Source organism: Syngnathoides biaculeatus, chromosome 8 (genome assembly GCF_019802595.1).
Source record: "Syngnathoides biaculeatus isolate LvHL_M chromosome 8, ASM1980259v1, whole genome shotgun sequence".
Lineage (NCBI taxonomy): Eukaryota > Metazoa > Chordata > Actinopteri > Syngnathiformes > Syngnathidae > Syngnathoides > Syngnathoides biaculeatus.
The window spans coordinates 31,813,940-31,827,861 of record NC_084647.1 but is presented as its reverse complement, the minus strand read 5'-3'; the positions used below and the strand labels follow the sequence as shown (position 1 = coordinate 31,827,861).

The 13,922-nt window shown below is 42.7% G+C and overlaps 1 protein-coding gene across 1 annotated transcript; it reads left to right on the top strand.

Annotated features, from left to right (window-relative positions):
• The first annotated feature begins 220 nt into the window (after positions 1–220).
• Positions 221–13,510, top strand: kcnj13 (potassium inwardly rectifying channel subfamily J member 13). Its single transcript, XM_061828314.1, has 3 exons — positions 221–662; positions 3,416–3,943; positions 11,276–13,510. Exons 1-3 carry the CDS (start codon positions 602–604, stop codon positions 11,848–11,850), a joined length of 1,164 nt encoding a protein of 387 aa, XP_061684298.1. The 5' UTR covers positions 221–601; the 3' UTR covers positions 11,851–13,510.
• Positions 13,511–13,922: the final 412 nt, after the last annotated feature.

Below are 13,922 nucleotides of genomic sequence, written 5' to 3'. Positions count from 1 at the left end.
GCAAGCCAAATGTCATGATACTGGGCCACGGGCCCGAGTTTGACATGTACAGTAGTATTCAAAATAATAGCAGTTCAAAGTGACTAATCCTCGTTTTCAATATTTTTTTTATTGCTACATGTCAAACAAGTTACCGGTAATGGCAGTAGATTCTCAGAAAACCAACAAGACCCAACATTTATGGTGTACACATTTTTAGCACTGTGCAACTGGGCTGGGCAATTTGTTGAAAGGGGTGTGTTAAAAAAAAACATAGCGGTGTGGCATTCAATCAGTGAGATCATCAATTTTGTAAAAAACAGGTGTGAATCGGGTGGTCCCTATTTAAGGATGAAGCCAAACAGCTGTTGAACGTGCATTTCTCCTCTAATGCTTTAAAATGAACAGCAAGACCAAAGGCACATGGCAGAAAATGGAAGACTGCCATCAAAATGCATGGATCACAGTATGATCAGAATGGTAAAGGCTGAGGCAATGATCAGCTCCAGGATGATCAAAGACAGTCTGGAGTTACCTGTAAAGTACTGTGACATTGAGAAGACGTCTGTGTGATAATCTATTGACAAGAATCACCTGCAAAGTTCCTCTGTTAAAAAAATGCATGTGCAGAAGAGGCTACAGTTTGCCAAAGAACACATCAACTGGCCTAAAAAGAAATGGAGGTACATTTTGTGGACTGATGAGAATAAAATTGTACTTTTTGGGTCCAGGGGCCGCAGACCGTTTGTGAGACAACCCCCAAACTCTGAATTAAAGTCATAGTACAATAGCGTAGACAGTGAAGCCTGGTGGTGCAAGCATCGTGACTTGGGCATGTTCCGCCTACTATGGTGTTGGGCATGCCAGGGATCATATTTAATTTTGCATATGTCAAAATACTTGAAGAGGTCATGTTTCCTTATGCTGTAGAGGACATGCTCTTGAAATGGGTGTTTCAACAAGACAACGACCCCAAAGACACAAGTAAACATGCAAAGTATTGGTTCCAAACCAACAAAGTTAATGCCATGGAGTAGCCAGCCCAATCCCTGCATCTTAATCGAATCAAAAACTTTTGGGGTGACATCAAAAATGCTATTTCTGAAGCAAAACCAAGAAATAGAAATTAATTCTGGAATATTGTTAAAGAATCTTGGAGTGCAATAATAGCCACGAGGTGCCACAAGTTTGTAGATGTGAAGAAGTTATTTAAAAAAAAAAATGTTTATGTAGCAATGAAATTGGAGCAGCACGGTGGCGCAGCTGTAAAGCGCTGGCCTCACAGTTCTGAGAACCCTGCTTTGATCCCAATTCTGGCCCCGCCTGAGTGTAGCTTGCATGTTTTCCCGATACCTGTGTGGATTTTCTCCAGGCACTAAGATTTCCTCCCACATTCCAAAAACATGCATTAATTGGAGAGTCTAAATTGTCCCTCGGTGAGATTGTGAGTGCGACTGTTTCTCTCCATGTGGCCGGGATTGATTGGTTGGCAACCAGTTCAGGTTATACCCTGCCTCTCACCTTTTGTCAGCTGGGATAGGCTCCAGCGCTCCCATGACCCTTGTGAAGATAAGTGGTTAAGAAAATGGGTGGATGGACTACTGTATGGGTTAGCACACCCGCTGTTTCAGGCATGTGTAAAGACAGACAACAAGTTGTGCTCCAGCAACTTTGGCTTGTATGGAAAAACTGTCCTGTCTGCTGCAGCCCTTTTTTTTTTTAAATCTCCCTCTTGTTTTGATATCCAGGTCTTTCCAGTTCAAATAGTTCAAAGTTCAGTTCCCCATTCAAAAAATGAACCATTTCAGTTCATAATTCAACATTTTGAGTTCAACAAATTTACTTTATAGTTCATTTTTTTCTCTCTCAGTATTTTGCTGATGAACTATTCCTTTAAAAAAAAAAAAAAATTAGCCCACACTAGTAGCCAGCTGCAGCTTTGACCCTACAATCTCAAACATATGCAGTTGCTTGATAGTCTTTTTTTAAAATAAGGAAATAAAATAAGAACAGGACTTTTGTCCTTAAGGCGCAAACAAAATCAGGAAACACAGTGTGATGGGCATGATGGTAAAAGGAGAATAAACTGCATTTCTCGCAGCTGTGACTTATGTATTATCAAAATATTTTATCGATTCTTACAATTAAAAAAAAATCAATTACATACTATGAAAGTGTCATAGGACATTGCTTTAACTAAAGCACTATGATACAAATAGCAATTTTCCAAGTAATCAATTTTTACAGTGATATATCAAAGAAGGGGCGGCACGGTTGCACAGCTGTAAAGCATTGGCCTCACACTTCTGAGGACGAGGGTTCAAACCCGGCCTTACCTGTGTGGACTTTGCATGTTCTCCCTGTGCCTGCGTGGCTTTTCTCCGGGCACTCCGGTTTCCTCCCGCAACCGAAAAAAATGCAACATTAATTGGACACTCTAAATTCCCCCGAGGTGTGATTGTGAGTGCTACTGTTGTCTGTCGCCGTGTGGCCTGCAATTGGCTGCCAACCAGTTCAGGGTGTACGCTGCCTCCTTTCCGTTTGCAACTGGGATAGGCTCCAGCAATCCTGCAACCCTCATGAGGATAAGCACCTCAGGAAATGGATGGATGATATATCAAAGATATTCACTCCCATTTATGTGGTTTTTCATGTGTGTCACGTTATTCTTAGTCAGTCAGTTCAAAGCTTTTCATCAAACCTGTACATACAAATGGAACCCGTTTATTTAATACTTTCATTTAGACACATTTTATTATATATAACACACGTAATTGTAGATAGATATTTTAGAATTCCATGAGGAAATGCACACGTTATTTATTTCTAATTTATGGCAAAAGGGAGGAACACCATTAGGAATAATGCTGATGAAGGATGATGACAGGGTGAGGGGCGTGAAGGCGCCACTGAGGAGTCTCATATAGGGTGTACCATTCAAGCTAGCACAAATCCTGACTTGCAGTATAGGACTGATAACTTTATTTGACACATTTCTCTTGGGCAGCTGTCCTCAATCTTTTTTTTTTTTTTTTTTTTTTTGCACCACTGTCCTCTTTCATGTGAAGACAAATTTTGACAGACAGCCGGGGCTGCTGCACAGAGAGATCGAAGTTTTAGGAGTACAGAAAATAGATGGATATAGGCTCTTATGTCACTTGAGAAGTTAATAGAAGTGTGAACTACTAGTACAGTTAAAAAAAAAACAAAGAGAGCCACAACAGTACCCAGCTTGTCAATCATATAATGATTTTTTTATTTATTGAAATTATTTAGTTATTTATTTGCGATGTTGTATTTTTATTTTTCCCAAATGGGCACAGTGGACATGTTCGGATTGCATTGTTAATATACTGTGATACTTCTTATGATTAACTTTTCATTTGAGCTTTTATTACTAACTAAATGCACAACTTGTTCATTTATTCTATTTCAGGATCTGTAAAGATGACAACCAAATCCAATAGCCGTGTTCTGGATGGCAAGGCATCTTCCTCCCCTCTTTTGTCATCACCAAATCGGCAACGTCTGGTCACAAAAGACGGACACTGCACCCTTCAGCCTCCGCTTTGTCCCTCTGGCTCGTGGCTTACAGCATCGAGTCGGGCTTGGCTGTTAGCCCTGCATGACATGTGGGGACAGCTAGTTAGTCTCCGCTGGAGATGGGTCTTGTTGGCTTTCTGTGCATCCTTTGTGGCTCACTGGCTGCTGTTTGCTTGTCTTTGGTACTTGCTGGCTCACATCAATGGAGACCTAGATGTGCTGGATCATGATGCCCCCCCAGAGGGGCATGTGGTTTGTGTGAAGCACATTACCAGCTTCACCGCCGCCTTCTCCTTTTCCCTTGAGACACAGCTCACCATCGGCTACGGCACCATGTTCCCCAGTGGAGATTGTCCTAGTGCCATAGCACTGCTGGCTGTGCAGATGCTGCTGGGACTCATGCTGGAGGCATTCATCACAGGTACACGTGTTTCCTCAAATCTTCCTTTCTCCAACATTCAGGTCCGGATTAACTCCAGACACATTTGGAATAAAATCGAAAACGAGTTCCAAAAAACAAATTGAAAAAAATATGTTTCTTCTTATAATTGCTGATGGTGTAGTGCACAGGTGTCAAACTCAAGGCCCAGGGGCCAGATCCACCCCGGCGCATAATTTTATGTGGCCCGCAAAGGCAAATCATGTCCATCAACTTCTATGATTTTTGTTAAAATATGTGCCAACATTTCAAATTGTCATATCATTCATGATAATGTTGAGATATTGCAAGCATTTTTGATTTACCAAACATCAACATAGTTGAAAAACCCCTTCTCCTTGATTTCTGATTCCAAAACTAGTTAATAAATTTCATGTGTAAATATGATGAGGCGGTTAAAGATTTTTATGGTTTCACAGTCATAATGGCCTTCTGAGGGAAATCATAACTACAATGTGGCCTGCGACAAAAATTAGTTTGACACCTCTGGTGTTGTGGAACACACGCCTGACTTTGGTGTGGGCAGCTTGCGATTGATTCCCGCTCGGTGATGGTGTTGATATCTGTCTGACTGGCATTCAGTTCAGAGTGTAGTCCGCCTTTCGCCCGAACAAAGCTGAGATAGGCTCCGGCTCTCCCATAACCCTTGTGAGGATAAGCAGGTTGGATAATGAATGGATGATTTTTTTGGGCACCAGAATGAGTAATCAAGAGTGGCTGAGGTTGTGCGTATACACTTGAGAAATGTAAAGTGAGCACTTTTTTTTCCTCCCATTTAGAATCTCTACCTTACCTCTCCTTAGCGGCTTTGCAAACCCGTTGAGGTGTTTCAACATCCATTATTTTCACTATTATCTATTTTAAATAATGCTGTCACTACTATACAAGATGTGATACTGTTAACTCCAACTACCTATTAGTAGTAAAACCTGTCAACCAATATCATGCTAGACTTTGATGACAAGTGATGTGTATGGTCCTGTTTTTCTTTTTTTGTTATATTCTTGTTGGCTCACAAGATACAAGAACAAAATTATATGTAACACTAGTACCACGCAACAAGTATGTCACCTAATCGTCTCATCGAAGCACACCACAATACCAAAACAAAACCTCTACCCAGACACAAATGTAGTTGGTTACAATAACAAGTGACCCTATTGAAATTTTAATGGTAGCATCTTCTTCTTTTCCTATCGGCTTGTCCCATCAGGGGTCGCCACAGCGTGTCATCTTTTTCCATCTAAGCCAATCTCCTGCATCTTCTTCTCTAACACCCACTGCCCTCATGTCTTCCCTCACAACATCCATTAACCTTCTCTTTTGTCTCCTTCTCTCTATACCAATATACTCACTCTCTTGCCTCTGAACACGTTCAAACTATCAAAGTCTGTTCTCTCGAACCTTGTCTCCAAAACGTCCAACATCCAACTTTGGCTGTCCCTCTAATGAGCTCATTTCTAATCCTATCCAGCCTGTTCACTCCTAGAGAGAACCTCAACATCTTCATTTCTGCCACATCCAGCTCTGCTTCCTGTTGCCTCTTTAGTGCCTCCGTCTCTAATCCGTGCATCATGGCCGGCCGGCCACACCACTGTTTTATAAGCCTTTGCCCTTCATCTTAGCAGACACTCTTTTGTCACATAATACACCAGACACGTTCTGCCAGCTGCTCCAACCTGCTTGGACCCGTTTCTTTCATTTCCTTAGAAAATGGCGCCTACCAGTGTGGCTGAGGTCAGCACGTACTGTCTAGTACTGTTTGTGTATGTGTTTTTTTTTCGGGCATCTCAGGACTCAAGTACACAAAAGAGGACTGACTAATCATCAGAGAGTCTTCTCCGTATTTTTTTTTTGGGGACAACTCTCGATAATTTGCTGAATCTTTTTTCGGAGTTACACATCGGTGACGAAGGGGGGCATGAGCCAGTTCACAAGTTAAGCTGCAGAAAAGAGGACATCGACTAGCACTCCCGTCGATTCATCTCGACGTTCTGCAGCCCTGTGCTTTACAGAGACTTGGCTTTGTGGACGGACCAAGGACGCCGCCGTTACACTACCGGGCTTTCAACTCCACTGTGCAGACCGCATCCTGGAGCGAACACAGACATCGCAAGGTGGTGGAATATGCTTTTACATCAATGATAAATGGTCCACAGAGTTTACACAGCTAAGCACACAGTTCAGCCTGGTTTTAGAGTCGTCTTTTTTTTTTTTAACTGTAAGCCATTTTATTCACCCATTGGCTCCTTTGATCACTGCTTGTTGTACTTAATACTGACATACAGGCAAGCACTTAAATGTGTGAAGCCTTTACTAAAATCAGTTTAAAAATGGACCAAGGAGGCCAAATTAAAATTTGAAAGCTGCTTTGACTGGATAGACTGGAGTGTCTTTGAAAATTCAGTGCGCAGCATCGATAAATACCCGATGTTGCCACGTTAGTTTCTGTGAGGAGGTGTGTGTTCCAACAAAATCCTTACGCACGTTCAAGAACAACAAACCGCGGTTTTCAGCCAGACTTGGGCAACTCCGCCAGGCTAAAGAGATTGCATATCCTAACTGGGACAGAGCCCTCTACAATCGCACTAGAAATCAGCAGACTAAAGAAATTAACATTGCAAAGAGAGACTGCAGTTAAACTGGAAAGACATCTCGGCACTAACGACCTCAAATCAGTTTGGCAGGGTCTACAATCACTCACTAACTACAAGCGATGTTCACCCCCAGTAGAAAACAAGACCAGCTAGCAGACGACCTAATGGCTTTTACTGCAGATTCGAAATAGACACTTCCATTCTACGCACCCATCAAGCCGCACCCCAAGTCATGCCACCTTCCACTCCACTTTCCTCTCCACTGTTTAACATCCATGAACGGGATGTTACACAGATTTTCAAACAACAAAAGATCAACAAAGCACCAGACCCAGACCTTGTATCCCGATCCTGCCTCAAAGTCTGTGCAAACCAACTTGTTCCTATCTTAGGAAACATCTTCAACAGGTCTCTAGAACTCTGCAAAGTACCAGCCTGCTTCAAAGGCTCCACCATTATACCAGTCCCCAAAAAAGCAGCAGTCTCAGGTCTTAATGACTACAGGCCTGTTGCCTTGACATCTGTGATCATGAAGTCCTTTGAATGCCTTGTGTTGGACCACCTCAAGAGCTTCACAGGTTCCCAGCTCGACTCACTACAGTTTGCCTATCAAGCTAACAGGTCTGCGGATGATGCAGTCAACATGGGTCTGCACTTCATCTTTGAACATCTCCACAGCGAGGGTACCTATGCGAGGATCCTGTTCATTAACTTCTGCTCTGCGTTCAACAACATCATCCCTGAACTCCTCTCCTCCAAATTTATCCAGCTCAGTGTCTCGCCTGCCATTTCCCGGTGGATCTACAACTTCCAGACGGGCAGGACACAACAGGTGAGACTGGGGGACACCACCTCATCCACACGCACCATCAACAGTGGAGCACCCCAAGGTTGTGTCCTGCTCTTCTCTTTCTACACTAACGCATGCATCTCGTGGCATCCGACTGTCAAACTCCTGAAGTTCGCAGATAACACCTGGGTAATCGGCCTAATCAAAGACGCCGACGAGTCTGTGTATCAATGGGAAGTAGTGAGACTGGAGCTTTGGTGTGGTCAACAGAACCTGGCATTGAACACTCTAAAGATTGTGGAGATGATTGTGGACTTGCAGGCATCCTTCACCACAGCTGCCCTTGACACTGTCCAAATGTCTTGTGTCAACCGTTGAGACCTTCAAGTTCTTGGGAATTAAAGTCTCAAAAGAGCTGAGGTGGGAGACGAACATTTACTCCATCGTCAAAAAAGCCCAGCAAAGGATGTACTTCTTGTTGCTTCTGAGGAAGCACGGCCTGTCACAAGAGCGAATGAGACCGGTCTACATAGCAGTCATCCATCAGTACTGTGTACATCCATCACACTCTGGTTTGGGGCCACCACGAAAAAGGACAAACTCCGACTGCAACAAACAATCAAAACAACTGAACAGAGTATTGGCACCATTCTACCCACTATTGAAGACTTACACTTAAAGCGAACTAGGTTCAGAGCAGACAGGATTCTTTTGGATCCTCCACATCCTGGCCACCAACTCTTCCAGCTTCATCCACCGGGAAAGCACTACAGATCAATGCAAGTCAAAATTAGCAGGCATTCAAACAGTTTTTCCCCTCTGGCAAATAAGTGAGCACATTCTTAATCGGCCAATTTACTATTTTGTGCCTTGTGCCATTGTTGGGACACTCATATTCTGCTGGTCTAGTCAATAACAGTATTAGTAATTTATTTTGTGGACTATCTCACGATTCGTCACTTTAACCTGCTCCTTTTGCACAACTGTCATTGCACTATTCTATTCCGGGAACCACAAACGGGTCAAGGGACTCTGTACAAATTTTACACAATGTGGGACGTTGATACACTTATCTCGTACCGGTTCTAAACAAAGAAGAGTTTACATCTTGCACGACTTTTGTCAGGAATAGTTCCTATAAATAGAAATGTCTCTTGTTCTTTGTTCTTGCTGCTTTGTTGTTCTTTGTTTTGTATGCCATACCAGGGCAGCACCTTCTGCTGGAGAAAATTCATTTTCCATTGCTCTGGATTGTTGACCCCAAGTATTTGAAGCCTCACTCTTCCCCCCTCCACCTCATCTGTCAGCCTTTACCAGGAAGAGGCTGAGAGCTGATCCCTGATGCAGTCCCACCTCCACCTTAAATTCTTCTGTCACACCAACGGCACACCCCAAGACTGCTCTGCTGGCCTCATACATGTCCTGTACTATTCTAGGATATTTCTCAGCCACACCAGACTTACGCATGCAGTACCATCGTTCCTTTCTTGGTCTGTCACAGGCATTTTCTAGATCCACAAAAACACAATGTAGCTCCTTCTGACCTCTGTACTTTTCCACTAGGATCCTCATGGCAAATAAAGCATCTGTGGTACCACAATGTTGCTATCAGATACTTACTTCTGCCCTGAGTCTAGCATCCACTACTCTTTCCCATAACTTAATTGTGTGGCTAATCAATTTTATTCCTCTATAGTTTTCACAGCTCTGAACATTGCCTTTGTTCTTAAAAATGGGAACCAGGACACTTTTCCTCCATCTTTCAGGCATCTTCTCAGCCGCTAGTATTCTGTTGAATAAGTTGGTAAAAAACTTCACAGCCACCTCTCCAAATTCCTTCCATACCTCCACAGGTATGTTATGAGGACCAACTGCCTTTCGTTTTTATCATCTTTAGTACATTTCTTACTTCCTCCTTACTAATCATTGCCACTTCCTGGTCCATCACACTTGCCTCTTCTACTCTTCCTTCTCTGTCATTTTTGTTATTCATCAACACCTCAAAGTATTCTTTCCATCTATTTGGCACAATACTGGCACCAGTCAACACATTTCCATCGCTATCCTTGATCACCCTAACCTGCTCCACATCTTTCCCATCTCTATCCCTCTGCCTGGCCAACCTGTAGAGATCCTTTTCTCCTTCTTTCATGTCCAACCTGGTGTACATGAAAAGCCTTTTGTTTAATAACCTAATATTGAATGAATGCATCAAAAATACCCTTGGATGTTTCCTCAGAAAAATAGGCTTAAACCATAGCTTATTTTGGTATGCACCACATATTTCATCTTTACACAAATAATAAACTGATAACTAAACGATGAAATGTAAATATTGGATAACAAATATTTGAGGCATTATATGCGTGTATTGTACCATACCATGCTGACTTAATGACAAATGCACAAAATTTTTTATATAATTTTTTAATATAATATTTCAAACTTAAAACATTGAAACTGTTCAAATGTCAATGTTCTTTGATGTATTCAAAATAGTAACTGAGTCTATCCTTTTGAAAATCAATCCATCCATTATCTAAGCCGCTTATCCTCACATGGGTAAAGGGAAAGCTGGAGCCTATCCCAGTTAGCCCCGGGTGAAAGGTGGATTACACCCTGAACTGGTTGTCAGTCAGTTGCAGGGCCAATATCGACACCATCACTGAGCGCGAATCGATCCCACGTTGCCCACACCAAAGGTAGGCGTTTGTACCATTACACCATCGATGACTCCTGTTTGAAAATGTCAAAATAAAAGATATTACGTAAATAGAAAATACCTGTAAAACCGTGCTTTAATTTTTGTGCAGAATGGCACATGACCAGAAATAGCCAATCACGGGCGTCAGCTTTAGAAATAGGAAGTGAAATGGGTGTATAAGCTTTTTTCCCCCCAATTTTTCATATGCAACCAAAATTGAAATCATGGGAATTTCCCAAAACAACTGTAATTTAATTACCCATTTTCTGCCAGTATCCATCCATCCATTTTCTTAGACGCTTATCCTCACAAGGGTCTTGGGGAGTGCTGAAGCCTATCCCAGCTGTCAACGGGCAGGAGGCAGGGTACACCCTGAACTGGTTGCCAGCTAATCGCAGGGCACATCGAGACAGACAAGTGCCGCACTCACAATCATACCTAGGGGCAATTTAGAGTGTGCAATTAATGTTGCATGTTTTGGGGATGTGGGAGGAAAACGGCATGCCCGGAGAAAACACGCAGGCACGGGGAGAATATGCCACTCCACACAGGCGGGTTTGAACCCTGGATCTCAGAACTGTGAGGCCAATGCTCTACCAGCTGATCCAGTGTCCCGCCATTAATAATCTTATTTTTCCCCCAAAACTGCGAAGTCTCCATTCAAAAGGCAACTTTATCAAATCAATACATTTTATTAGTTTGGGGATCAGTTTTGTCTTGACACCAATCCAGTTATTCAAGATTACCTTCTCTGGGACAACACATAAAGAGATAATGAATATTTTACTCATTAAGGGTGCACGATCAGCAAATGTCAGACCAGAAATTGTGTCATTCTCCAAATATGGAAGGAGAGAGAGGTAATAGGCAGTAAAATTCAATGCCATACGTCGGCAATGTCGCTTGTATTACACAAGGGTTGACTGTGCATGTTGAAATTTTTACGAGTCAATGGGTAAAGAAACCGGAAGTCATGTTGAAAAATGACACAACAGATATAAACACAAAGTACACTATTCATCTTTGTCATCTAAAAGTAGTACTAAGATAAATTAGATAAAATGTTTTTTTGCATGATACTTTATTTTCATTTTGATGAAATAACTTTTTTCCTTTTAAAATGGACTTAGCAGCAGTGGGGTGGCCCCCTATTGGCCTCTATTCACCAGCCACCACTGGGTGTCATAAGGAACATAACTTGCTGATCCTCACTTGTCTACCAGGTGCATTTGTGGCCAAGATCTCGAGACCTCAGAAGCGAGCCGGGGCCATCCAGTTCAGCCACCTAGGCATGGTGGGCCTGCACCAGGGCCAAACTTGTCTCATGTTACGAGCCACAAACCTGCTACAGCGCCCTCTGGTCGATGTGAAGGTGAGTGCTGTGCTTTATGAGGAGCATGAAGGCCAACCCTTGCACCAAACCTCCCTGGATTTCTATGTGGATCATCTGGGCCAACATCCCTGCCCCTTCTTCGTCTTTCCACTGACCTTTTACCATCCCATGGACCGCCAAAGCCCCCTCTACGCTGCCCTGCGTGAAGACACGTCCAAGCACTTTGAGCTGGTGGTGTTCCTGTCAGCCTCGCAGGAGGGAACAGGTGACACCTGCCAGAAGAGGACCTCCTATCTCCGCCAGGAGATCCAGTTTGACCGTTCCTTTGTACCTGCCTTGGGGCTGGATGCCTGTGGAAGGTATGTTGTGAGCAACCATCACTTTGACACTATGCACTCTAAGGACCCTTTGGACAAGGACTGTGTTGTGCAGATCAACGGTGATGGGAGCGACAGGATGGAGTAAAAATATTGGAGTGTATCTTACACTGGGACAAAGGGCAGTTTCTGTGGTTCAATTATGGAGAGCTAATAGGGAGCAGATACGGTGTTTTATCAGTAGATAATTCTGGAAAATTAGAGTTTGTGTCGAATCATTTTAAACTGTCAAGTTCATAAGCCTTATCCATGTAATATTTTGCCAAAAATGGACCCAAGGGGCTCTATTTTCAGGGTTTAACCCAGTAGGCCAAGTTCACGTAAAATCTGCTTTATTGTGGGGAAAAATCGACAATGTATTTTCTATGCTACTTGACCTGATGAAGGTTGTGGGTGATCTCGAGCCTATCCTAGTTGATTGCAGGAGGCAGGGTACAATGTATGCTGGGTTAGGGTTAACACCTCTTTGTACTAATTCGTGCAGCAACAACGCTGACATCACTGTGGCTCTGTGGTAGTTTGCCTCTGTATTCCAGCACAGTTTTGAAAATGTACAGCAGTTCTTCTCTAAGTCAAAGGTGTCACTACCACTGGTATTGGCTAGAACGACACAGCGTATAGTTTCTTCACCCTAACTGTATCTTGGTCATTTCCAGTAGCTCTTTTTATTTTCTTTTACACGATTTGGAATAAAGCAACAATCACAATGGTGGAAGCATGTCTGTTTGGGAAAAAATTGACCTATATGACCAGATAATACATTTAATTATGCTGTGAAATTGATTGAGAAGGCGGCGTAGGTGGTATGTGGAACCCGGAGCTAACAGTGAGTACGTCATACAGCATCTGACTAAAACTCGCCAATCACGAGAGATGAACTCCACAGCTTTCTCCACGCAGCAACATTTTTTTTAACGTGTGCGCGGCAAGCTAAGCACAAGCAACACTAAGTTGTTTCATGGGGAAATGTGTAGGTCACGTGATGAACTCCAGGAGTTGTCAAATGCGCAACCGCAAGTGTATAAAGTGGCTTTTAGGGTTAGGGTGAGTCATTATAGGGAATATACTGTATAAATAACCTTCCACACTTCGATTAATTTAGAGTCTCTACTAACTAACATGCATGTTTTTGGGATGCGGGGGAAAAAGCTGGAGGATACCTGAAGAAATCCCACAAGCATGGGAAGAATTGAGCTAAGATTCAAACTTGACATCCCTCAATTGTGAGCCCAATGTACTACCCACTTAATTCTCTGTTCTATAATATAATACTACGATAATGTGTTGTTGTTGTTTGTCACTATCGGGATGTCTCTGGTGGCATTTGTGCAATCTCGCAGTGGTTGCCTGAGTTTAGCCCAGATTCCCATTCACCATTCCAAATACACATTAAGATTGAAGCATATTAAGATATCCATCCATCCATTTTCTGAGCCACTTATCCTCAATAGGTCGCAGAAGGGCTGGAGCCTATTACAGCTGTCATTGGGTAGGAGGCAGGCTACACCCTGATCTGGTTGCCATCCAATTGCAGGGCACATAGAGACAAACAATCGCACTCAGAATCACACCTAGGGGCAATTTAGAATCCAATGAATGCATGTTTTTGCAATGTGGGCGGAAACAAGAGTGGCTCGAGAAAACCCACGCAGTCAAGGAGATAACATGTAAACTTCACACAGGCAGTGCCGGCATTTGAACCGCGACGATCCTCAGAACTGTGAGGCCAACACTCTACAGTTGCCCCACCGTGCCGCCATTTTAAGACATATTTGTATATATTAATAGATTTTTAAAATATGAAAGATATGTGCTGCATTGGATCAGCCTGTGTTGTTCATTCATATAAAAAATTCTGATCGTAAATCTTTACAATCTTTGGCATTTATGACCAATTTTCAAAAAAAGGACTTAAAATCCATCATGACATGGCACAGAGCACTGCTTAATCAGTCAGGGTAATCTTTTAGAGACATCTGATTATTCTGCCATTGATAACTTTGATCAGAAGAAGGGGAAATCTGCCTCAAAATTTATGATTATTGATATGTGTGTACCTGTCTTGAGATGAATTAACTCAAGATTTGTTAACATCTGAAGCTCACATGTCATCGCATAGGACAGCTGTTAAATGTTTCGTTTTCTGCCGAAAAAATGTCT